General features: G+C 37.3%; 1 protein-coding gene across 5 annotated transcripts in view; it reads right to left on the bottom strand.

Annotated features, from left to right (window-relative positions):
- Window positions 1-26,379, bottom strand: part of CACNB2 (calcium voltage-gated channel auxiliary subunit beta 2) — a 247,248-nt gene that overhangs the window by 112,718 nt on the left and 108,151 nt on the right. The window contains exon 1 of one of the 5 annotated variants that reach the window (XM_050325622.1): window positions 10,482-10,547. The exons of the other annotated variants lie outside the window; for them this stretch is intronic. Coding sequence (XP_050181579.1) covers window positions 10,482-10,532 — 51 coding nt within the window. The 5' untranslated portion in view covers window positions 10,533-10,547. Of the gene's footprint in view, window positions 1-10,481; window positions 10,548-26,379 lie in introns of those variants that run through there. 5 annotated transcript variants of the gene reach the window in all.

Raw genomic sequence — 26,379 nt, 5'->3', positions numbered from 1 at the left:
GGACAGCTGGCTACCTGACAGCTAGGTGGTAAACCTAGGGAAGAGTGGAAGGGTGAGGACCAGGGCAGAGATGTTGAGATGGGATGTCTGGGCAGAACTGGTTGATACAGCAAATATGGGCTATTGGAAAACCTGTAAATTGGAGACTTCAGCAAGAGACAAAGTTGCTATCCTATTTTCACTATAGCAAAAGAACTGGAATAAAAGCAGAAAGTGTCAAAACCACTAAAAAATGCAAGGTGGAAACAATGTTAAGGGTGAAATTGCTCCTCTGCCCCACTGGTACTTTTCAGCAGGACATGTTCTTGAAGATGTATGACAGAGAGCTATACAGGTACACAAACCCAACTTGATGAAGGGGAGCCTTAAGTAGCAGTATTCAGAGTAAAGAAAAATAAACTACTGTGACTGTGAGAGTCAAGACTACAGTCTCAAATGAGGAAGTAAATCACAACAATAAGTCAGTTATTCAGCTTTCTACTGTACGCAAGCACTTCTAGAGTAGATCTTGCTCATCTGTAGAAGCAAGGACAGCAATAGCAATCCTAATCATCTGTTAACAGAGACAAGCAGGTACAAATGCATGAGTCAATATGTGTGGACTTTGTTTTCTCTGTTTGCTTCCCTAAATTTTGTTCCTTTTATAGAAATCTATTAGGGTGTATAGCATCTGGTAGGAGGGGAGTAAAGAAGACAGAGCCAGACTTTTCTCAGTGACTCCTAATGAAAAGGCAAAAAAACAGCGAGTATTGACTGAAATATAGGAAAATACATTTGAACATAGAGATTTTTTTGGTGGTGGTGTTTGTTTTGTTGGATCTTTTTATTTTACTGTGAGGGTGACTGACCACTGACATACATGTCCATCCCTGGACATATTCAAAAGCCATCTGAACACAGTCCTGGGTAACCAGCTCTAGGTGGCCTTGCTCTGAGCAGGTGACTGGACTAGTTCCAGAGGTTCCTTTTTACTTTAACCAGTCTGTGAACCTGTAACAAATTCATATAAAAATATCTGATTCAGATCGATATTGTAGCGATTCTATCCCTCCATTGCAATATTCAAAGATTCAGCATAATAACTTTTCAAACTGTCAAAGAGAATAGCATTTAACTCTGGTATTTAAACTCTGACCTATGTCTTTTAAGCATAGCTATGAACTGTCTGCATTATAAATAACTTTGTATATCATAGTACTTTAACATAGTGCCTTTGGGAAAACAAACAGAAAAAACTGCTGACATGGTTGTCAAGGTTAATAGACTAAACAGACCTTTCCTGATAAACAAGAATCTTTCAACTTGCATCCAACAGTAACAACATTTTTTTTTTTCTTCAGGAACTCAAATGGAAAGCAATTGACTCTGTCTTACCTAATTCAGATTCAAATTCAAATCCCACTGAAGAATATCAACAGCTTGTAACTCTCTTACACAACTAGCAACAAGAATTGTCTCTTGTAAACATGACAGTTTCATTTTAAAGGAACTTCGGCAATGCTGCTATTTTCATTTTTCATTTACCTCTGGCAAAAAACCTCTGAGCAACTTGCCCCCTCTCACATATGGGATCAAAGAGCAAAAGCTATTTCATTTTAATTACCCTCCATCCAAACTATCCGATCCCACATCAGCACTGAAATTTCCTAACAAGGTTACTTAAATGGGAAAATGATGATTAGCAAACAATTTTTCAGTTTTTATATGAATTTTAGATCTTCCATTGATTTTCTCCCATGGTGGTCATTCTAACTGTGGGCAACACGCAGCAGCATGGACTGTGGCTTGCTTACACCTCCAGAAGTGCTGTTGCCCTGAAAGAGCTACAGGATGGATCTGAAGCCCAGGTCACCTTGTTCCTCTGGACGTCAGTACATTCAGAAGAATGGATCTTTTCCAGTTCTTCTCACTGTCATTGTAACTCCCTGAATGCAGTGTGGTGGTAACCACAGTATCTCAGCAGTTAAGAGCAACTGGGAAATAAGACTCCATGTTCTAAGAAGCATTCAAGTATTTTTTGAAAATGACAGGGTTGTCACAGCAAGGGAGACTGAAAACATGTTAACCCAAAAGAGTTAACAAACAGTTTGATCATAACACCATGCTGCTCATATACTTTCATAACAGGGTAAGTAATTAAGAATTTCTGAGACTCCTTTAGACACCCTATTTGTATGCTGGAGATATGAAAGGAGAAGAATGGCAGGGCCAGGACACAATTTGGACTTCTTCCTTCTTTTGAATGACACCTTCCTTTCTTTTTAAAGCATCCGTCAAAAAAAGCATGGTTTGGGTTAAGCTAAAGAGGGGTTTTTTGTTTGTTTTAATTTTTGTATCAGCAGAAGTGTTGGGCAGCATCCCAGAACACAGTGCAGATTCCAAATGATCAAGATGCTCCATATTCATTCACAGCAGACTTTATATTTCTTTTCTGAATGTATGCTTTTTACATCCAACCATAAAATCAAAGTCCATCTCCTTCCATGACATTCCATACATCCTGTAGAACACTTATAATTCTCCCTTATAGATGGTGTACCTCTGAAAGAGGGCTGTTAAGTAAGATTTATTTTGTGAGATTTATTTAGGTATATAAAAAAAGTGTGAAATAATTCAAGATGCACTAATGAAACACTTCCTTCAGATTAATGCCACATCTTAAATCTCAAAGACAAGCTTAAAATGAATGAATAATAACATAAAATCTGAAAGTATGCCCATGGAACTATTGGAATGCTATGTAAATTTTATTTTTAAACACTAACGCTGCTTATCATTTGCAGATTGTTATTGGTTATTATGGTTACCATTCTCTAACACAATCCAATCTGCCTGCAGTTTTCTATTTCAGGATACAGCAGTGATAACATTAACAGCAGACTTAACTTCTCAACTTGCAAACATACATACATTAGGGGCACATGCTATCTCCTGCTGCACTGAGAGATAATGTAAGTACGTTCTCACAATGTCATGGAAATAACAAGCTGCTGTTCTCCTTGCAGTCAGATGTTAAAAGATTTAACCCAGCTCATAATGAGTGTCAGAAACTTAGCAAAGGTTTGCATTACAGATACATAATACAAATACCTGTTGTATTATGAATCCTCTGCATCACTTGGATATTGGAGAGGTGCTATAAATGCTATAAAGTTGGAAGGTCTGCTCACAGGTGATTGTTCCCATGTGTGGGCAAGATTTTTTATTTTTATTTTTCACATGTGATGTAGAGTCATGTGGAACATTGCTGCAGTAAAACACAGAGAACAGGGATATAAGCAGAAAGAACAATTCAAGTGCTCAACATGCTGTTGCTGATTTAGGATGGTCACAGAAGCCACCTGCAGCCAAATGTTCTGCCAAACACTTCTGAAACAGCTTCTGAAACAGTAAATTCTGTCAGAGCTTTAAGTGGTTGAGGAAAAAAAGTCTTCAAAACCCATATTTAAGAGAAATAATATTTTGAGTACTAAAACAGAGAGAATGTTCATTTTGCTATAATTATTAATTGCAATAAGGGAAATGAATATGCTTTTGAGCACAGAACATCAATAACAGAACCAATCTTCTCAGAGAAGACTAAGATCTTGAAATAAAACATATAACCCTGTAAAAACAGCCTGTCCTGGCTATTTTTCCTTAAAACATACAACTTTCCACTGAAAAGTTACTAATTTATAGTGTCACCACTACATGCTGCTACACTGAACGCAACATTAAACAAACAGTGGGTTTTAATCTCCGTGAAAGTCTCTTAACTCTCACAGTCAGCACATGTCTGCTTTTGGGGGCACTGAAATGTTTCAAGTGCCACGAGCAGCTCCATGATCACCAGATCGGGAGACTGAGGAGTAACATTGGCTTGTAGCTGTGTACAGGAGCTGCCACAAACTACCAGGGATATTAACCACCTCCGGCCACACCCACATCCTGAAAACTGTGCTCCAGTTACAAGTTGTCCTCTGGGTATTATTGTTGTGCAATTCCCATACTCAGGGCATTACCTTAGCAACTAATAGTTCACAGAGGAGATGTCTGAGCCCCTGGTCCTTTAAAATGTTTTTGGTTTTTAAAATGTCCAACCATATCCCAGAATTGCATTTCTAGAAGTGCTTGTAAAACTTGAGCTATTGAAACCTCAAAATTCTGTTCTTATTTCAGAAACTAAAATGCACCTAACCAGGAGAGCCACAACAGCAGGCCACAGGAGGCATTTTGGCTTACTTTGCTTTTGTTTATTCATTTCTGGCACAAGCCATTATTCCACAATTCCATCAATTTAAATTATTGGTTATCACCAAATGTTGTGGTTTCTTTGGCCTCATCACTTCTTTAAATCTCAGTTCCCATTCCTCATTTTTACTGTGTTTGAAACCTCTAATATTTCTGATGGTCACAGTTCTGCAATCCTATTAATTAATTATGTTTAATTTTTGGTGTACTGGCTTGTACAATTTAACAAGCTCCAGTGAAATGAGTCAAGGTGAAATGTGAAAGCTGGGAAACTTGTCTGCAGAAAGGAGTATCTATCACTTGAGACCCACTTCAGAGTTCAAAATAGGAATTAAGTGGGATTTAGGCAGTATATGTGCTGTTGTAACGGCTCTCTCATCTGTGAGACTGGGTGTCACCCTGGCACAGCAGAAACGTACTTCAGTGTGATGAGCAGGAAGCTAAGTGGGGACAGTAGTTTGCAATGTAGTGGATGAAATAAGTACAGTAAGTTGTTCCTTACAGAGAACTAATGCAGCATGTTACAACGACGTCTTCAGAACTGCCCTGATGAGATCCAGCATGAAGGTAAGGTACTTTTAGTCAATCTTCCTTGTCCACTCAAATTAACAGAATCTTGTTAGCAGAGAGTAAGAAGGTGAACACTTAGGGCAAGGTGGAAAGGTCTTCCCTTTTCTACTTTGCAAGGACACATCTTTTTCCAGTTATAATCTAGACTGGTGTAAAAATGTGATTTTCCAATTACATTTTTCTGTTTGGCACATTTTTTCCCCCCTCCTCTTGCTACAATTCGCAATCAGTGCTCATAAAAAGAATGCTCCAAACAGCCTGGCTCCCCTGTGCTGACAGTACCGACAGTTCATGCATCAAAGCAGAGAGCATACCTCCAACTGCATTTCTGTGTGGGGCTTGCCTTCTCTGTCAAACACTGCAGGACTCTGATACTCCAAGAAAGGGATTTAGGTATTTTCTACATCCTAGTTAGAGTTTTAAAGGTGAACCTGTTCCTGTGATACAGCAGTCATACTCCACTAACTTTTTAAGTACAAATCGATGATACTAAGGTGAGTTGGATGAGGATTTCTCAAGTTACAAAGGAACTTCTCCTAAGTACAAAAACTTACCAGACAATTGATTTAACATGATTGAAAAAGGCAATAATACCAGAATTCCAATGAAATCCATAATTGTTGATCTTAATATGGTAGTGACCTATAAGAAGACAGTATTTTTAATTCCAAGATGAAAAAAAATTCTCCTTTCCTAAATTCATACAACTGAACCCAAGTTGCGTATTGTGCTGCGCATGACATGAATGGAATAATGGATACACTAAACCAGCATCAATGTAAAAACTTCTTTTTAAAATTGAATAAGAAAATTATTCTCTCAAGCAGTTTAGTTACAACACCTTAAACTTTTCCTAAAATGAAATATTTCCCACATTGCAATGCTAGTTGCATCTTTTTTGTCTATACAAGTTCTAATGAAGCTGGAGACCCATGTTAAATCACAGCAATAGAACCTGATCACATTTTCTTGACAGAAAACATTCAGCCAGAAAATATCCTGATAATCTGGGAACTCACTGATTTACTTTGAATTTTGCAGAAAGTTACCAAAGTGCTTTGTTTGAAACAGACTTTTCTAGTGCCCCACCATAGCATCAGCTATTGAAACTATTATATAATCAAGCATTAACCTATTTCTTACATACCAAAGTGACCCCGTTCCCAAGACAAACTGGAAATATTGCTGAAAAATTTCTGAAATAAAATATTTTAACATTTCAAACATTACTTTTTCCAATGCCTCATATATATATTCATTTACAAGTTTCTAGAGAGCAGATACTGAAGAGATTACTCTTTCAAATAATACTATGGTTAGAAAATCCTTGTTTCATTGTTAGCTTATAAAAAGAACATTATCATTTTATAAAAATGATAAAGTGTATGTGAATGAAAAGAAATAACCAGAATCTTTCAAATAAATATCAGTCACTAAAGAATGCTCATAGAATCACAGAATATTTTGTGTTGGAAGGAACTCTTAAAGGTGTTTCGGTCCAATCCCCATCTGTAAGGTTTTTAATAAGAGGGAAAACTGTAAAGCCCCAGCAGGTCTTTGTCACAGAGATTTTCAGGGAAACTCTATCCTGATGAACTGAGATGCTGAATTGTGTACCAACGAGACAATTCTGTGCAGGAATTGCACAGAAATGATAATACATACTTGGCTGAAGACTTTGTCAAACTGAGAAGACACCAAGTTACAATTATTGCAACTGTAAGCCAGTCTTTCTACAGGCATCCTTAGATCAGCACGAGCCTACTCAAAGTGAAATTTAGCTTTTAAACCTAGAATTGCTACCAGAGATTTAAAATGGTATTTTTCTCTGGTAATGATATTCCATTAATATCATTAACTAACAAGCTAAAAATTTTTAAGGGATGAATATTATAAATCGTCAATCTGACGGCATCCTTTCAGCACCCTCAAAATATTCAGGAAAAAATAGATGCTTATATCCACTAAAATACTGCAAAATGCAATGTATCATTAATGAGCTGCAGAAAAACAAGTTGTTTTGTGACAGCAGAAGAAATGAAGCTTGGGTTCCCACACACACCTCCACGGTACCTTCAGCTCTCTCTCATTTTCCCTACACACCACATGTTCTGTACCCTCAGCTCCCCTCCCCTCCCCAAACTTCTCTTCCCTTTCCATGACTTGCTGGTTGAACAAGAGGCAATGTTTGTTTCAGCTATTCCAGAGTCAAAGTCGTGCTCCTTGGCTGGCTGGATGCTATCTTTTGGATGCCAGAGGAGCCCAGAGTGGCTTATGTCTCCCACACTGGCACATTGAGAAAAGGCTTTAACAGCTCCATCCAGCCCCCAAGAAGGTCTGTTACAGTCACTCAGTACTTCTGAGACCTCTGCAAGGCTGATTTAAATTGGCCATTGGATTGAAGTTCCTGAGAAGCACAACTAACAGATGGAAAGTGGGATTGCATAAATCTTGTCTTAGGAAATAAACCTAAAAAATCAGAGCTGTTATACAAAGACTGTCCATCCACTTTAATACTCAGTAGCTTGTTTAAATATAAGATGATGGCATGAGCGGTAATGTAAACATTTAATCTATCAGTCAGAAGATTTCCAAACTATCATTGTCACAGAACACTGGTTGCTGTTATTAAGCAGTTACAAGTACAGTATAAACCACAGGCTCTTCTGCAGTGTACATGCAGTACAAGTGGCGCATAAAATTTTGTAAACAAATACTGAACTTATAACAAAGGACTTGAGGGATCAGTAATTAAAAGATTGCAAAAGAATATATATTTGTATGTAGTTAGACAACCTGTTTTCAAAATTCTGATCTCTCCTACATTTTGGCCTATAGCAAAAAAATAATTTAAAGATATTGAAGTAAAGCATCCCAATTTAATAGCCTACAGAATGGATATTTGAATGCAATCGAAGTTTCAAGGTGCTTTAACTCCACTCCTTTTACACCTTTTTCTTATTGCACTTCCACACCATGGATTCTGGGAAGTAAATAGCAGAATTAGCCCTTTCAATTTCATGAATTCCTAGGCTTGTTCACTGCAACTTGAAAACTGAATGAGAAATAGCAGTAACAAATATATATTTCACTGATGCTGAAAACATAAATTCAGGTAAATTTGGGCAAATTGGAAAAAGGCAGGGTGCCACTTGTCTGCATAGAGGGTGAGGTAAGGGCAAAACACCAGCCTCAGGAAACTGTAGAGAATTACTGTGCCTGAGGGCTTACACTCTATGGCAGTTACCGAAGTTTCCATACTGAAGAATTTTTATGTTACAAGGACTGTGTTGGTGGTGAAAATGTATCAGTTATGCAATAAGTATTATTTTATTTCATTCTACTATAACATTCTATATTAACTTGAATACATCAGGGGTCAATCTGTTACAAGGGACATCCTGAAATTTGGCAATTCAGAAAAATGTACCAATGGCTAATTATGCAATTTGTATCCACCTTTGATGCAACAACTGTCATTAAAAGACTATCATCAATAATCAATTTACTTAATTATTCGTGCCAAAAAATATGGAAGTTCTCCAGTTATATCTCTTTTTTAATCTTTGCAATTACTTTCCTCAAGGACATTTAAACAAATCATTTTTTCAATTAGATATTGTCTGAGGACTAGTACTGCCAAAAGAAAAAGCTAATTTGCAAGCACGGTTTTCCATAAAATGCTTCTGAATAAGAAGTGACTACAGCCAAAATTCACATTAGCAAAGCTAAATGGTATTTCCCTCATGACACAGCTAGAGATTAGGATAAAAACTGAGGAAACATGATAAGAATGATTATCAACTATCACTCTGAAAAAAAGTTTGACTAAATGTTGAGGTATCCATGGTTATCAGCATACATGGTTGAATCCTCTCTGCGTACATGGTTGAATCCTCTTTATTCCTTGCCACCTGCATTTCACTTCACCTATCTCTCCTTATTGCTGCTTCTCAGTTCACAAGGGCTGTACATCCACAGCACCACCCGCTGTGATCCCCTTACCCTGCCAAACAGTAACTTCTTCCTTCGTGTAACAGGACCTCTGTGATCATGGACTTCATGATGTGATAGCAGGGAAAAGCTTCATTTTACTGTATAGCCCAGATAAATCAAACTGATCTTTTCCTTGATGACATTATTTGACATCAGTAGACAGAAAGATAACATGTTGCATGGACACGTGGACATTATTTGTGCTAAGTTCCAACATCAGGTTGCTTCTCTTTAGGAAAACAGTATTTTACAATTTGACTTTTTTTTTCATTGTACAAACTTTTCCCAAGGAAAAAAATTATGCTCCAATTTTTCCCCATTTAAGTTGTATTGGGATTGTCAGAGAACCCTAAAATATAATAATTCTTCAGAACTTTCAATAATTGCTTGTATATAAATTAAAACATAAAGACTTAAGCTTTTAACTATAGTAATTAGATAAGAAAAGACTAAAGGTTATAGCTGTGGTTGGACTCAATGATCTCAAGGGTCTTTTCCAACCTAAATGATTCTGTGATTATATTAGTAGCTGATTCCTACTGTTCTGAACATTCATGCTGAAAACATGTTCAGTGGAGTTGAATATATTATTTTTACACTTTCCTACTTCATGACATATCACCTGTAAGACTCACCATTGTATTATTGCCCCCACAAACATACGAGCACAATATAATTGGAGTTAAAAAGAAGTTGTCTATGAAGAAAAGTTGTCATAAGACGAGAACAGAATGGATGTTAGCAATAACTACTTAGCTTCCTGTGTGAAGATCCCTAAATAATCCAGGAATAAGAATGATCCAGATCTGATTTCCTGCTAGAAAAAGCTGTGGAGCAGCTGTTACATGAGACAATGTCCCTGAGTTTTCTCAGAATAACTCTGGAAAGGTACTGTCATGTCTATGGTACAGTTCTTTTACTGCAAATTTATTCAAATCTCTCATAAATGTTATAGGAAGCAGCAAGCTTAAGCCAAACATTTGCCTTAAAATTATGCTTATGTAAATTCTATTTTAATCTCCTTCCTTTGTTTTAAAAATGCAAAAAAGAAAACAAAGCACATCCATTAGAACTTTAAAAATAGCATTTGTCATCTATTTATGTTTTATTTCATAAGCACAACTGTTGTGTGATATCTGCTGCTATAAATCCCTGGCCCCAGGATACACATACCTGGTCAAATGCTGCCAAACAAAAACTCATGAGTGTGTTCCAACATCACCCAAACAAAAATAATAGAGTATAATGCTTGTGTCTGTAAAGAGAATGTACTTCAAGCTACTGCCAGCAGAGAGTCCCATTGCTCTCATATTGAGGCGAAAACAATTTAGCACAATCCCCAAAATCACGGAACAAACAGCAAGCTACTTCATTTTAACTACTTTAACAGGGTTATAGACAGAAGCTCTCAGCCACTTGCAAGTGCTTTCCCTCCCCCTCAACTAATTTTTTTCCCAGTTTTTCAACATTATAAGTCAAGTTTGTATGTTTTAAAAAAGTATAGTTTGGACTTCCATAAAAAGGCTGGCACACTTCTCAACAACATTTCAGCTTGGCTAGATGAAAGCAAAGTGAAACAGTTTAACTGTAATTAAGTTAACTTGCAAGCCAGCCTCTACATCACATTGTAAAATTAAAGGGCTCCCGAGCATCTGGCCTGCACTCCTTCCACATATGCTTACCCCAGGAGTAATGTGCTTAGTTTGAGGAGACATCAGGCGTCTGTCAAGCATGTCAGTCTCACTCCAAGCAGGCCAGCCTTTCCAGTAACAGCAACACTTCTTGCAGGAGCAAAACCTCCGAAGTAAAGCAGTGCACCAGCGAAAACTTCAGCAACTCAGCCTGCACGGACCATTATTTGAAATACTTGCCCAGCTAAGGCCCGTTTTACAGGGCTCAGCTTTTGTCTATATGGAGCAAGACTGTTTGCTGGCGATTTCTCTCAGCTGTTGATCTGATTCAGTCCCTATGTTAGGTTACAGCTCAGCAGAGAGCCCGTCACCATCAATTACCAAGCAGGAGTGGGAGGGCTCCGTGCTCACGGTGACGTCAGGCGCTGTAGGAACGAAGCCTGCACACTTGCTGGAGTAACATAACATTTTATTAACCTCAGATGCATGCCTTGCAGCTCACATGGCCCCCTGTTAGCATACAACTGGCTTTTGTTTCTGACAGCCAGAAACAAGTCCTGGGGAAGCATCTGAACATAAACTCTCCATAATCAATTGATTGATGCTTGTGGATACAGATCTTTTTTTTCTTCTCCCCCACTCACTAGAGATATTTTGCATTGGAATTTCAAGCTGTAAATCTCAATCTAAGTTGGAAATTTTCCCTGTAAAGGGAAAGTTCTGGTTGACTATAATTAAGATAGAAGATCTACTATGGTAGAAGATACATACAAATGAACCTTAATCATGATTCTTTATATAAAATGCCATCCTAAAAAGCCTCATTAGACATATCGGCATGACAATATTTCAGTGCATTCACCAGTCCACTGAAATCATTAGGAAAACTCACATGCATAATATTATTGGCCCTAATGAGTTTAAGAATTTGCAAGATTAAGGTCAAGGCTTAATATAAGAGCATAGGTTAGATGTGAATAAGAAGGAAAGATATATGTTTCTATTGGTCTGAGGGTTCTGAAGGTGTAGTAAAGAGGAGAAAGCAGCAGGCAGCATAACAGGAAAGGAATGGTACAGAGTTCCAGAGAAGATGCTTTCTGCCTCTGTTACCACTGAGATAATGAATGCTGAGACAGTGACTCCTCAGAGTAGCAACAAGCACAAACATTCTTTTGGCTCCAGCTGCTCACTGAGCTAGGCAATCTTCTCCTCTGCCTACACCTTGAGACTCGTCTTTAATAGGCATGAGAGACAAGCAAAGCCCCATAAAGTCCAACCAGTCCAATCTGTGGTTCATGAGAGCTGAAAACATTGCCTATTTTCAAAGGCTAAACTCTTAACACGGACTTCATGAGTAGACTCTGCAAAGTCGACAGTACTTGGAGAGGGAAGGGCAGACCCTGCCTGTGTGTCTCACAATAAGAATAAAAACAGATCTTTTTTTTCTTTTAAACGGAGACTTCAGACTGGTTTCCATTTATATTAACTGGCGTCTAGACATATTTTACACAACCACTTGTAGGGGGTACCAAGATCGGTTAATATAAAGTTATCATCTAAAAATATAATTTCTTATTTATATTATCAGCATACCACATCGTTAACAATTCTAATTCACTGAAACAAGAAGTGATCTTTGCTTAATACCTGATCAGGTGATTGTTTGTTTGCTGTGTTTTTCCTGATTTTTTTTTCTTTCTTTTTAGGGGAGTATGGAAATGCAGGATTGTTGAAATTTTATCACTATTTCAGAATTCAGTACTCATATTAGGTCCAGTTTGGATGCTAAATAAGTAGAAACCTTGCCTTTCTTTCTCATTAAATAGACATTTCTATTTACCTGAAATAGATTCAGCAAAGAAAAATACACAGAACCTTGACAACCTCTTGCATAACTTATTTTGACTTCCATAAGGCATTCTAAGGATGGATTATTAAACTCAAAATGTTGAAACAACTACCAGTTTCCGAGGAAGCAAACAGTAAACTTCAGCAAATACAATTTTAGAAGGCTGTGAGAAATATAGCAATTTCTGATGCAACACTATATTAATAATGTCGGCAGTTTTACAGTTAAGGTACTGAGCTAGCTTTTTGGCAAAGTTATTATCCTTAAAAAGTTTAACGCATGCTGTGGGACACAAATACCTTGGGGCAAATCAGAACTACTCTGAAGAATACACAATCACAGTCCCAGCTGGAATATTGCAATTAGGACAGGGCAGCTCTCATTCCAGAGGCTTATTTTCTACCCTTCAGCAGATTTTACAGAATACTGAAACTAAGCCTGCAAGGCCACGCTGTCATCATGGCAAATTTTGGAATCACAATATTGAAACAAAAGAACTTTGTAGTAGAAAACACAGTAATAGGATGATTTAAACTGTAGAAACAGCAATAGAAAAATTCACCAGTACCAATCATAAAGTTTCCAAGTTTCCCTAAATCTTATACCCATAGAATAACAGAAACCAACTCTTTTGCTTCCTTTTTTTTTTATTATTTTTTTAATTTTTTTTAACTTCTGAGCAGACAGTCATGGAACTAGTATATAGTAAGGGCTAGATGACTTCTGCCCATTTTTGCCCAACAGGGTGAATCATCACCTAAGAAATACCAGATCTGTTAAAAGCTGCCTGCTGTGTATCCTGACAAATTAAGGTACCTCAGAACAGAAGTGAGTGGCCTTCACCCGCTTACAGAAAAATATAACATCTTTACTAAGAGAACAGAACACAGTTAATCCAATTATTACTATTTTAATTCATTCTTTAATCCTGTATAGCTCTACTGGAGAAGTAGCCTTTAAATCTAATATTCTGTATTTACACAGTGATTTCATCAGAAGCCTCAATTAATTTTAAACACAACTTTATGAAGTTTTACTATGTTTGGACTATAAATGTCTTAAAGCATATCAGAAAACAGAAATACTGATTAACTAAATGCTTAGTAGCATACTAATAGAAGCTTGCTTGTGAATGTTTAAGTTTTTTTGGTTTTGCCTCTTTGTCTAACAAAGCAAGATATCTGCACTCTGCCTCTTTCCATCCCCAGTTAAACATGGATGTCAGTCCATAAAAGTTCTTGTTGACAAACCAGATCAAAAATGAGTAGTTAGAGATCACACAGTCAATAACTCAGAAGCTGATAAAACCTTAAGACATATGAGTAATTTTTCTCATCACCAAGTTATTGTGCATCAGCTGATCCATATGTGGACATGTGGGCATGCTTAGCATATGGCAAACAAATTAAGGCAATTTATTGTAATTCTGCCTCATTATGAATTATGTTATATAACATTTTCTGATGGATTTATGGATGAACAGCTAATGTATGGCAACTTGTAAATCTATAGGTTTAAATTTAATACATATATATATATACACACAGGAAAATTATTCTGTTTCTCATTTCTTTCCCATTTTAAAGGCAGATAATGCATTTGTTTTTCTTCAGTTACCTCAGATATCATATTTGCTTTTATTCAGTCACCAAGTGTCTGATCAACCTTACCAAATTTTTCAAAACATAACTTCATGTTTCTGAGATGCCTCAGTCAAACTTTTAGGTATCCAAGTATCGCATACAAAGACCTCAGGTTGTGGATTAACCACAATCCAAGCTATTCCCTTTTCCTATTTGAAGGTGAATATTTATCCTCTTGACATTCCTATAAGCGTCATATGTTACCAGCTATTCTCACCTGGTAAAACTCATCTTCAGAAGAGTTTGTTTTCCCCTTTTAGAAGAGCCAAAGTCTTTCCAAAAGATATCAGGGTGCTAAAATCCCTTGTTTATTTATCATGACAAGACAGCAGAACACTGCATATGCCTACACAAAGTTGATATATATGAATTTTGATATCTAAAAAATTTTTGTTGAGAAGACAGATGCTAAATTAGTCAAAGATCACAGAGAGTCAACAATTCAGTAGCAAACAAACCAAACTCAGATTTTCTAAATTTTTCCAACACCTTTTCAAACACGCAAAACCACCCAAGTTCTGTCAGCAGGAGACCGCTCAGTTTCCGGGCTCACGTCAAAGTTCGTGAAGGTTTGTCAAGTTCATCCTCCCCTCTCAGATCTCTACCAAAGGGCCTGTCCACTTGTTGTTGTGCCCACTGACACAGCAGAGCCCCAGGTGAGATGCTGAGAGAGCAGCTGGCTGATACTTCTAGCAAAAGATAACAGCCCAGTTGCTTACCCAGCACGCCGGGAGCTGAGCTGTAGGATCGCTGATCACTTTCCAAGTACACTCTGCCCAGTTTGAGTAAAGGACATAAATAAGGTCTCCTGTCTCAAAGGAGATGTTCTTTCAGTACCAGATATAAAGTCAATCTCTTGTTTTTCTCTCCATGGCCAATGAAAAGCCAACTTTTTCTGTAAGTGGGAGAGGACTCCAGATGAAAAATTTGTCACAAAATAAAGGAGAAAATTCTGTAGCCCCTAAATATTGCAAAATAGGTTTGAAGGTTTGAAATAGGTGAGTATTCAAACCAGCAGTGTTATTGGTTATAATAGACAGGGAAGAGTTTGGCAGGTGTTTCTTTAACAAGGGTAAGCCGACTTGATTAGCTACCTATTGTGAGAAAAAAAAGTTCTCAGCTGTGTTTTACAATTGAAATGCACAATAAGAGTGCCTGGCTTACCAAGAACTGCACCTTGATGTTTCTCATTTTTGACCACCTAACTCAAAGAAAGTGTCTTGCAAACTGTTGCTCCTGAGACCATCAGTTGCATTTGAGAGTGAACTGCTGCATCTTCATGATGCTGATCTTCCTGACTTCAAGTACACACTGCTTTGCCAAAAATCAATTTAATGGAAAATGTGGAATTCCACCAGTATAAGTAACTCCCGTATTTACAAAACAATACCTTAGTGCAAGATCCACAAAGCAGGATCAGCGTGCAACAGTACTTCGAGGTTAGGTGTTAGTTAGGCAAGCAGGATTCATAGAGCACCTACGGTTTGATTTAAATTTCTGCAGAGAAGGAACTTCCTCACTAGATGAAATTTTAAGTTACCTGATGGCACTGAAAGATGTGTTAGGAAATTTACAGGACTCTGATTGCAACACATAAGATAGCTAAAATTAAATTTTAAAAAAAATAACACTACTGCTGGGGGCAGAGCTCTTGGTCCTCTCCACTCCTGCCCCCAGCTATGGCACCTCCAGCAGGCCCTTCCCTCCCATCTGCTGGCCCCAGCACTTGTTAGACCCCTGTAGGAGGACAGTGACATACCTGGCTTAGTAGGAAACTGCTTGTTTGTTTTGTAGGGGTTTTGTCAGGGTCATTAAGATGAAATAGATAAAGGAAACAAAGCAGGGGAAAGGATACTGGTAGTGGTGGAGCAACAAGCCTAGATCACTGTAGAACCTTTTGAGATAACCTAGCAAGGGGCCTAACCCCCTTTATGACCTTTATTTCTATTTTGTAATGCATAGCAATAGCTCTGCAATGTAATACTATATCAGTTTAAAAGCAGAAAAGACATCTACTTCACAATAGGTGAAGTATTCACATTCAAAATACTAATAATTCACCACCCCCACACAAATGCTTAAGTAAATAGGAAAAACGATGGCTTTTAAAATACATACAATTGGGCTAATGTTTAAATGAAGCCTTTTTTTTTAATTAAAGATAGTTCATGCCACATTTTTCCCATTCAAAGTACAAATTTAACTCCATCCACAGTGAATAAGGCACACCCCTCCATCCATATCTTTTGATTTTATGCTTATAATAGCTACAGACAAGCTTACTGCAATCTCCTTCAATGTTAATTCTTCTGAAAATGTTCTTATTGGCGTGATCTGAAGCCCACAAGGCTCTCTTCGTTTGGCTTTAGATTAGGCCCTTACATAACTGCAACATCTGGGGCCCATTTCAACTATGCAAGTTCCAGCAGACACAATTTCTGTGTGTATAAACTAATTTCTGTTTAACAGGCACCTGTAATTTGAAAAAAATAATACATATTCTCCAAGAAAATAATGAAATAAATAATTCAATTCTGTATGACATACACCCCCAGTGTATTCTAATGTAAGGGGTTTTTATCTCCTCTGCTTTGCAAATTAATAACCATCTCTGAACAGGGATAAAAATAACAGCAGACCATTATTACCACATCTAGAAATACTGGAAGGGAGAAGGTCCAGGGTCAGTATTCTTTTCCTACGTTATTTTTATGCAAAGTATACGAAGTATTACATATCCTTTGTTAATTCTAGATTAATCTGTGATCTTAGTCAGGAACCAGTAAAGCAATCTAATATTAAAGTACAAAAGACACACCACACCATAGCAGAGCCCACATGGGCAAATTGTTAATATGTAAGTGAATGCATATTTGTTTATGTGCAACTTCCCAGTGAAGTTTGGAAGAGATTGCTATCAAACAGTGAAAACCCCCACACAGTAGCCCTTAAAGATATATGTAATGTAGAAGTATGATGAGACCTTATAATCTACTTTCTTCTTAAGCACAGTTTTGCTCCAGTGAAGAAAAATTAAAAATTCTTGTTGCTTTTTTTGCCTACCGATAATAAAAAAAATCACACAAGGGTATCTATATCCATCCTTGTCATTGCACAAACAATAAAATGTTAACAGGATTATCACTAAATCCTTGTGAAGCATTCATTATTGCTACTATAGAAAAAAACCTTGCTGAAATAAATAGATAAGCCACAACTACTACCCAGTAAGGTCCACTGATTTACAGGGAATCAGAGAAAGGTCTTCAGATTAAAGCCTCTAAGATTATATCAAAAATAGGTCAGTACAATAGTTTATTATAAGGATTAAAATATGCTTTTTAAAAATTATTTTCTCAACTCTTATCAATGCAGTAAGAGTGGATTATTGACACTCATCTATTTATTTCATGTTCTTAATTGGAGAACCATTTATCATAGAATACTACAGCCTACAAATATCTGAGATTATTTTTCTATATTGATAGAAATTATAGTTTATTAGGCTGATAATGCAGTATTTTCAGTGATCCTTCACAAACAATAACAGGGTCTTCACCCATGAATCTAAACAGCACTGGGCTTTGCAATTCACAATTCAAGACTACTTATCTGGATTAGGAAAGCAATTACTTGCCAATTAAGACACATAATTATGCTCAAGAAAACAATGTAACACAGCAAAAAGAACGCTAACTTACTCTTTTTAACAATAAAACACATTGTAGGTTGTTTTTTTTCTTGTAAGCAGGGAATACCAAGTTTAAACTACAATATATTACCCATAGAACCTACTTTGACAGAAGACTAGACTGCAAAACCAAGCAATTAAGCATTTGGTCAATGTTAATTGAATTCCCTTGTCCTCATATAATCATATTCTCATTTTCAGGGAACTCCTACTTTTTTTAGCACTCAGACAGATGAATGTTTACTGATCTACTACCTTATATATTTTTGTTCCCCTGAGTATTTGGGCCCCAGGCCTCCTGTATCGTTCTGAAACCTTTGTTATTTACTTATGTTTTTTCTATTTTCTGAGAAGTTCCTCGTTGGCATTGTCTATAGTTTCAAAAATTTATCTTCACAATAAGAACTAAGATGGAGGGAACTTTTTTCCCACTTTACAGATGTGACTTTAAGCAGGCAGAATATGGGCAAAAGGAGACATAATATCTCCTCCATATCTGAAATTGGAGCATGCAGTGTTTTTGTTGCCTGCAGCAACATAGTTTGGTGTGTAAGAAAAGCCTGCTGCTTCCTGTATCAGTGCCTCACCTCGGAGTAGCTGACAACATGAACAGATCCTCTTGTAAGGAAATCTTTGGAAGAAAGAACTTAAGCCATTACAACTATCTGCAGTGTAAATTCAGAAACCATATTGCTACTGAGTAAGTGGCATACATAGCAAATGACAGAATTGGACTCAAAAAGCGACTGGACACAACACAGTCTTGGAAAACAAATCCAGTGAGAGCCAGTAAACACAGAATAAATAAACCTTAGAGGTTGTGCCACAGCTGCAGTTCTTTTTGCAGTACTCCACTGTTATGTGGAAGGGTATGACTGTCCACTCGCTTTGGGCTTACCTTTCTCTCTGTTTCTGATACTGGCTACTATTTCAAACAGCTGGATAAATCCTTGCTCTGACTTGGTACAGCATGTTTTATGTCAAGTCCTAAATTAATAGATGAGGGGAGGAAAGAGAAGAAAAGGAGAGACACACCGAGTTCTTCAATGTTCAAAGTTAGTTTAAAAGCTGATATAAAACATAACTCCCAGGAAGTGTCGTGGTGCTAAGCTGCTCCTAAGGCTTCAGGGTTTAGAAATGCCTCTGAAAAATCTTCCAGGGAAGGATGCTGGTGTTAAATATACCTAAAGTTTCCTTTTCATTCCTTTTATGTTTTTCTCTTTTAACTCTGGGTCTTTTTTTTGTGATCAAGGACTTACTTTTTCCCTCTGGTAAAATACAAAGCAACCTCTTGTTGGATTAGAGCACAAATTCCCCAGACACATCACACCCAAATGTGGGGTACTAAATGCAAGCAGTCCCTTTATATGACTGTACCCAGAAAAAAAAAATGCACTAAGAACTGCTGTGCATTTTCACTAAACTACATAGGTCAGTAGGATATTAGTACTGTAAAGTACCAGATTATGGGAAGGAGTTTTCTCTACAGCATTAAACAGTGCTTTGGACCATGAACTAGGCAGCAGAGGAACAGCCCATGACAGCAGGAACTGCCCAGAAAGTTATATTATCTCTGCAAATAGAGGCTTGAGTTGATAATATTATTATATTTTCCTACTTAATATAATTTAGTCCATTTTTCCCCACGATTATTTCCTTAATATTCTCCATGAGTCAAGGACATGATATACCCTGCTTTTAAACCTGATTTTGCCCATAACCAGAAGTTGCAGTAGACACTTCCTGTTTAATTTTGCTGTGTAACTAATGTCAGTATTTTGTTTGAAAAGCTTCATTTTCAACAAGAACATATTTGTGAAAGTAATATTTTCAAAAGTAGAAGAATGTGGAGAATATGGAAACCAAAGGGTCATATGACCATGAAATACCACTGATCGCATTTCAGATCAGCTCTTCAGTAAAAAAGAAAATTATTTTGCAAAACATCTACTACTATGTCAATTATCAAGTACAACATGACTTACAAATGATTGCTAAAATGTAGTCTTGGACATGCAAATGCTATCTTTCATACAAGGGCAGAAACAGAAATATTTCTTAATAAACATGGAGGTACTTCCAAGATTGGAGAAAGATCAGGACTTTTCTTCTTGGATCACCAGGCTCCTGGTTCAGTCACAGAAGTTAGCAGAGCAATCACTGCCCCAGAATATAAATTGGTGGGTACTGTCATGGGACAGTACTTCTGGCTCCTCTTACTGGGGTTTAATGCATCAAATATGCCAGGACCATTCTCCTGAACCAAAGCCAATTGGCTTGGAGTTGCCAAGTCCATAGTATTTAACTAACTCTCTTTCCCTTCAAAAGAGGATGGTTGAATCCAAACTGTCCCACAGAAATACTACCTGGCCTGTGCTGTCTCACAAGTGATGCCAAAGAGCTGCCTGGAAGACTGCGAGTTAGTCTTGGCCAAACACACACCAAGGACTGCTCTGACAACTCTACAGAGTGCTCCTTTGCCAGGAAACCTCTGATGCTCCTCAGCTCCTATGAACAGAAACAGTCTTAGTGCTAGACAGCTTCAATAATTCCTACAGGGAAAGCCATGCCACATTTCTGGCCACAAATGCACTTTGAAATGCCTTCAGGTGATTGTTTCACTATTGTTTCTAAGCCAACTCATGTGCTCCAATTTTATATTCTCACCTGCTCGTCTGGAGTTTTCTTTCAAAAGACAGACTCCTGTCCCCTCAGCAGGCAGGGCCAGGCCATCAGCTGCCCACGGAACATCTCACATGTCTCTTTAAGACTTTAAGATTTTCCAACACATTTGAGCACTGCTAATATCAGCTTATTTCTGTTCTGAATCTTCTTACTTTTTTACTTTTACTCAGTTAATTATTTCCATAAAGCTTTGGTAAAGTAAAAGGAAGTTTATAAAACAAAATCATGTTGGATGCAGCACTGTCATTTAAATGCCTGGTTAGATTAATGCAGTTGACATTTGTTTAAGACCTGGTTACATACACATCAGTCACACTACCAGGCATTTTGCACACAGATTTGAAATTGCTGAAAACATCCATTCAGAAAAATACATCTTTATCTTCCTGCAACTGGGTTTATTTCTATAAACCTCTTTAAGACAAATTTTCCCTGATACAGACCCAGCCCAACCACTACTTCCCTTCTCATTGCCTTTCCACACAAAATTTCCTTACTTTTTAGAAATGGGACATATTCAGATCAGTATAATATAACACAAAATAAAACACATGTTCACTTTGTATCTCCTGGGGAGAATTTGAACATGTATGGCTCCCCTCAACTGTGTCCCCTCCTGTACAGCTGCAGAGAGAAGAGGTTTGGGTGTGTAGTTCTTTTGTTTGTTTTCATTCTTGACTGATAAAAGATTTCAGTGGCACAGCAAATCGAACATATGAAATCTGTTTGCTTCAGCCCCAGAGACTGGTTGGAATCAGAAAGTAATCAGAGACAGGAATTAAGGGAATGATTTGGTGTCCCAGATCCAGGGAATGCCACAGGATTGCTGGGCAGTATTTAGACAAGAGGCTGCTGGAAAGAAGCTTCCAGAAAAGAGAAAACAAAACATAACACAACACAAACCAAAACAGAAAAAAATCCTCCCACTTGCTATTTTTGGTACATAAGAGATATTTTGGGATTAGCTCATGATGTAGAGAGGTGGATACATGGTAGAAAAGAAATAATGTGAATTGTAAAAACAATTAGGCTTCTTATGTAACAGAAATAAAAGAAGGGAAGGGGATTAAAGAAGGAAAGAGAATGAATCAAATGTATTTTCTAAAAGAGCATATTTTACTACAGAAATGATTTTGAATCCAATGCACAGCTGCAGCATGCTCAGTGCTGCTCTGCTCACCCAAAACCCTCTGCCCACTATGCAGCTAAGGCTGAGAGAGCAAGGAGGGATATCCCTTTTCCAGCTCCTCGATGGTGAAGAAACATAGAATTAATATTTTATACCTCTTTCTTAAAGTATTAGAAGCTAAAATCATCTTGTAGACTAAATTTTTAATGTTACATATTTGTTTCATTAATAGTATGCAGATGCCAGAAGAGAAGCGCTCTTTATCTGACTGTGTTGTCTTTCATGTTCTGTGCAAATATTGCTGACAACACAGAAAAACCAAAAAGTTTTGTGGTGTCTGACAACAATAAGCCCAAAGTTGCAGATACAGAACCAGTATTTTCAATTTACCACCTTGGTACATCTCAAAACATTAACATGCAACCACAGCACCTTAACAGCATATCTATAAATCAGATGAATTTTTAAAAATTTGGTTGTTCTGGTTACTTCTGTTTCAGATTACAACTTTTGCATCAATCAAACACAGCTGTTACTCAACCTGATTTAAAGCTCACCTTCAATTCTGGGTTAATTCTTTTCTGTGTCATCATTCCCTTCTATATTGTTTGCTGCTCTCACCATATTTTGACATTTTTTTCTAATCAATATGATTTTCCTTTCTTCTTTTAAATCAGACTCACTCATCTTGTTTTTATTCTCCTATATTGTTGCTCCTTGAAAAACCAACAAAAAACCTGCAAGAAAACCCTTTCTCCAAATCCTGCTTTCTTAAAACACCCCGTAAATTGTAATTTAATCAAACATTAATATATAATTTTTGTTTTAAAGACCTGAAACCTCACCTGAGAGCTGTTAGGAAATACAGTTTCCTTAAAAAAATAAGAAATTCTTAATCCTTTTTTCTTTATGAAATCCAGTATACCTAAATAAAGATCCATTACTTGCAAACTTATTTCTGTAGTAAATCTATTAGATCAGCCCTGACAAAAATGAATTTGTAATGAAGAATATAAATCATTTCGGTACATGGAAAAGACAGGTCATTTGGAAGGTGCTATGTCTCTAGTATTTTTGGTTTAAATCTGCTTTACAGGATGTTTTGTGACAGGTACCTTCTGATGGGAGGGTTCAGAGCCCCCTCTGTCCCCTTGGATATGTATTTCTCATCTCCTTATACACTTTCACATCAGCCTGTGTGAGAAATAGTGCACAAGGGAATACTCGAGTATCAGTTTGCCACTCCCAAGCCCAGTATGTTCACGAAACAGGTCATGTCATGGCTGCAAAACTACCACTTTTATTTTTTTTCAGCTGAGACAGAAAAGGATTCTTGCTAGTAAGCAGCATTATTTCAATTTGCCCCCTTCTTTGCAGTTTGGGATTACTTAAGAGAAGCAGAGTGCTGCAATTCTGTTCACAAAACAAAACAAACAAAAAAACACAACAACTTTTGGTTTCTCCATCCATCGAGGGGAATTCCCACAGAGAACAGAAAAAATAATTTTTCTTTACATTTGTTATTTTTACAATTTACTCCTTATCTTGCTGTGAGAGGCAATTCAAGCGCAGTTGCATTTCAAGTAATCATTTTGACCCAGAGTTTACTCCCTTGCACACCCCATCCAGCCCTCTGGCAAAGGCCACGCAGAGGGAGAGCAAAGGGAGGGTTTGGCTGCCGCTCCTCACCCTTCCCATTCAGCAAAAGCGCCTCCGACAAGCGCCGATAACACAAGGCAGGCGCTTGTCCTGACACTGCTCTGCCTACGAGAGGCGTCTCCTGCCCACCCGACCCATCCCGCCTCTCAGTGATTGTTTCTTCCTAAGGAGATTTAGGCAGTCTGCGTCAATCAAGGATTTAACACAAGTCATAAATGCCATCCCCTCTTAACATAAACAAACAGCTGCCAGCCCCTTTCCTGATGAGCCAAGGGTGCATGGGCGGCTGGCAAAAATTATAAGTTAGTCATTTCTACTGTACTCTCATCTTCTACCACCTAATCTTATAATTTAATCATAGCACTGATTTTAAAGGTTTCCATTTCTCTGCAGCAGCAAAAAACAAAACAAAACAAACTTAAAAAAACCATGAAGGTAGGTATAAATAAAAGGGAAATTTTTATGAAAAAAAAATACTAAAAGCCCTGAATTACATACATAGTATGAAAACCATTAACAGAATAAACACATGCAATCATTAAACATTTTTCCAATGCCAACTATCAAAAGGAAACAGATAGAACTCAAGTAATGAGTTATTGTATAAGGCTCAATACTTGGTCCATAGACTATATCTGTATCAAAACTACAGAAGAAATTAGCATTCACAAGTTACAAGGCTTCAAGCCTAGTAGGATTTTTCCCCCAGTACACTGAATAATATTAAATATTAATCAATTAATATTATTAATAGTAGTACTAATATAGTTTAGATATAATATTTAACTACAGACATCTAGTGCTTGTATCATTATTAATTATAACTAATATTTAATATATGTAATATTTGATTTTTAAAAATCTTGAATTTAGTTGTTTGGAAATTGCAGAATCAACACAAAACCTGCTTGATTTTAGAAGCAACAGCTTCTGCTTTTTAAACCTGTCCATATTCAATGCATACTAACAAACTGAACAATTAATATCAGAATTAAGAAGTCTTTAGAACTGGCCCAATTATCTGCACAATGAAATTATCAGGAAATTATCAAGAAATTAGCAGTTTGCCAGATGTCCAGTAGAAGGCAGAGAAGGAAACACCCCTGCCTCCCAAATGCTGTCACCTAATAGCCAGGTGCATTTCTCCTCCTCACTCCTCACCACCAGCATACATATGTGTTTTTTATCCCAGGTAAAAATGAAGTGGCCTAAATACAGCTCACACATTATTTCCTCATACAATAATTTAAATACAAGTACATCTTCTTTGCCCTGTGTTCTCCTTTTAATAAGGTGTTTGTTAGCTCCCTCTGAACACCATTAAATCAGTAACAGTGATCCTTTTAGCCACAGTTCCAAAAGTTCCCTTCACTATGTTAGAAGCTTATTACAATTATAGCATCTCTTAGCACTTGAACTTTTGATCTGACTTCCTTAAAAATAGCAATGTCTCCCAGTTCAGAAGAACATTATTTAAAATAACAGTATTAATGCTATTTAATCAGCTCAATTTTCTTCTAGTCTGTTGAAGAAGAAGATAGTAGGCTGTGTATTCTATTTAACACTCAGATTGACTTGAAATTTAAAGCTGTGTCTTTTAATATTTCATTCTGACACTGTTAAATAAGAATTTGGGAAGCATGCAAAGCATTATGCTAACATTTTCAGGTAAAGTTTGTCCATCCTAACTTCCCATGTTCTTCTGCTGACAGGTTTTGGGAGTCGAATCCAAAAGTTTCCACTCTCAATTTCTTTCTTTCTTTTTATGCCGCTGCAGGAGCTGGGATGGTTGTAGGACCAGAAGAACTGCCTCGCAAGCTCAGTACCTACTCTTCACTCTGTGGCTTCCTCAGGACCCTTCTTGCCTTTCTGGAAAACCTCTGTAAACAGCATTCAATTGTGTTCTAAGGATGTTTTGGATACCTTAAAACCTCTAGGTCCTGCTCACAAGGTAATATTGCAGAGTTTCATACACAAAAAGAAAATCAGATCTATTTCTATTGAAAACAAGGTCCTAAACATATCCTAAATCTCAGAAACAAACAAACACTGTGACTTTGTAAAACAATTTTATCAATACATCATCCAATTATCTTTTTTTTTTTTTAAGTAAAAGGGATATAAGTCCACTCCTATTGTAAATAAATAATGTTACAAATATGCCACAGAGATTTAAAAAATAAAATGGCAATCACTGGGACATTTTGTGTCTCATTTGTGTTCACACAATCCTAATTAACACCGGCAGAATTTGGCCCACTGCACAAGCCCCATATAATCCCCCCACCTGTAGTCTGCCACACCAGAAGGTTATTCCTTGAAACACTCCCCAGTAAGCCGGATAATTCTAGAAATGACATTTCAATGCCACTGAATCAGTTTGCCTAGTGCTACGATTTAATTTCCAAGCCTTTTCCACTTGACTTGTATTACAACATAGAAATGGTGACAATAAAATATTTTTTGAGAAAGAAATCAAAACCAACTACAACAATTGTTGTCTGTAGATTGGGACATTCATTTGGAAATTATTGAGTCTTTGCAAGGGTAGCATCATCCCTCATCTATTGTATATATACAAGGTACATCACAAATTACAAAATACATGCAAGATCATTAAGAAAGAGAGTTTCAGAGAGCCAGAGAACCATCTAATTAATAAGATAAAAATAACAATCCCATTTGTTTAGTGTCTTAGGACTGCATTTAAAATGAGACACTGGAGCAGCAAGAGCAGAGCAGCAGGAACAGAGCAGCTGTTTTTACAATATTTAGCTCCTGGCTCCCAGAAAAAGGGCCTGTGAGGGGAGGAGAACACAGGGAGAAGTGATGGACTGAGCATCCTAGAGGCTTCTGGAGCAGAGCCGGGGAGGGTTTAGATTTGGTCATGTCACTGTCCCAAGGCTGACAGCTCAAGAGGCCGTTTTGTATCTCCTCACCTGAGCTGCACTTACAGCTCACTACCCATAACCCTGGATTTAAGAGTGAGGGTTTAGCACAGGAAACTATGATATAAATAAAACCAGATCCTGCAAACAGATTGGTCTTCTCTACTAAATAGAAACCATTTTTATAAATGTCTCCAGGTTCAGGCTGACACTATAATCTATGTGGAATAAAGGGCAATCTGCATTGGTGCTGTCTCAGGGAGAAGTACTCTGCTTTCCCATTCATGCCATGTAGGGATTAAATAGGGCCAGCCTCTACCCCAAGTCCAGGGTTTCCTGTTCTTTGGCAGTCTGGCTTTGTCACCTCCATGTCCAGCTGCCTTCAGAGATGAGGAAGAGCTCACC

Source organism: Myiozetetes cayanensis, unplaced genomic scaffold (genome assembly GCF_022539395.1).
Source record: "Myiozetetes cayanensis isolate MyiCay16 unplaced genomic scaffold, myiCay2020 scf1, whole genome shotgun sequence".
In the NCBI taxonomy this organism is placed as follows: domain Eukaryota; kingdom Metazoa; phylum Chordata; class Aves; order Passeriformes; family Tyrannidae; genus Myiozetetes; species Myiozetetes cayanensis.
Note: the sequence above shows the minus strand (reverse complement) of the source record. Positions and strands in the feature narration are given on the sequence as shown.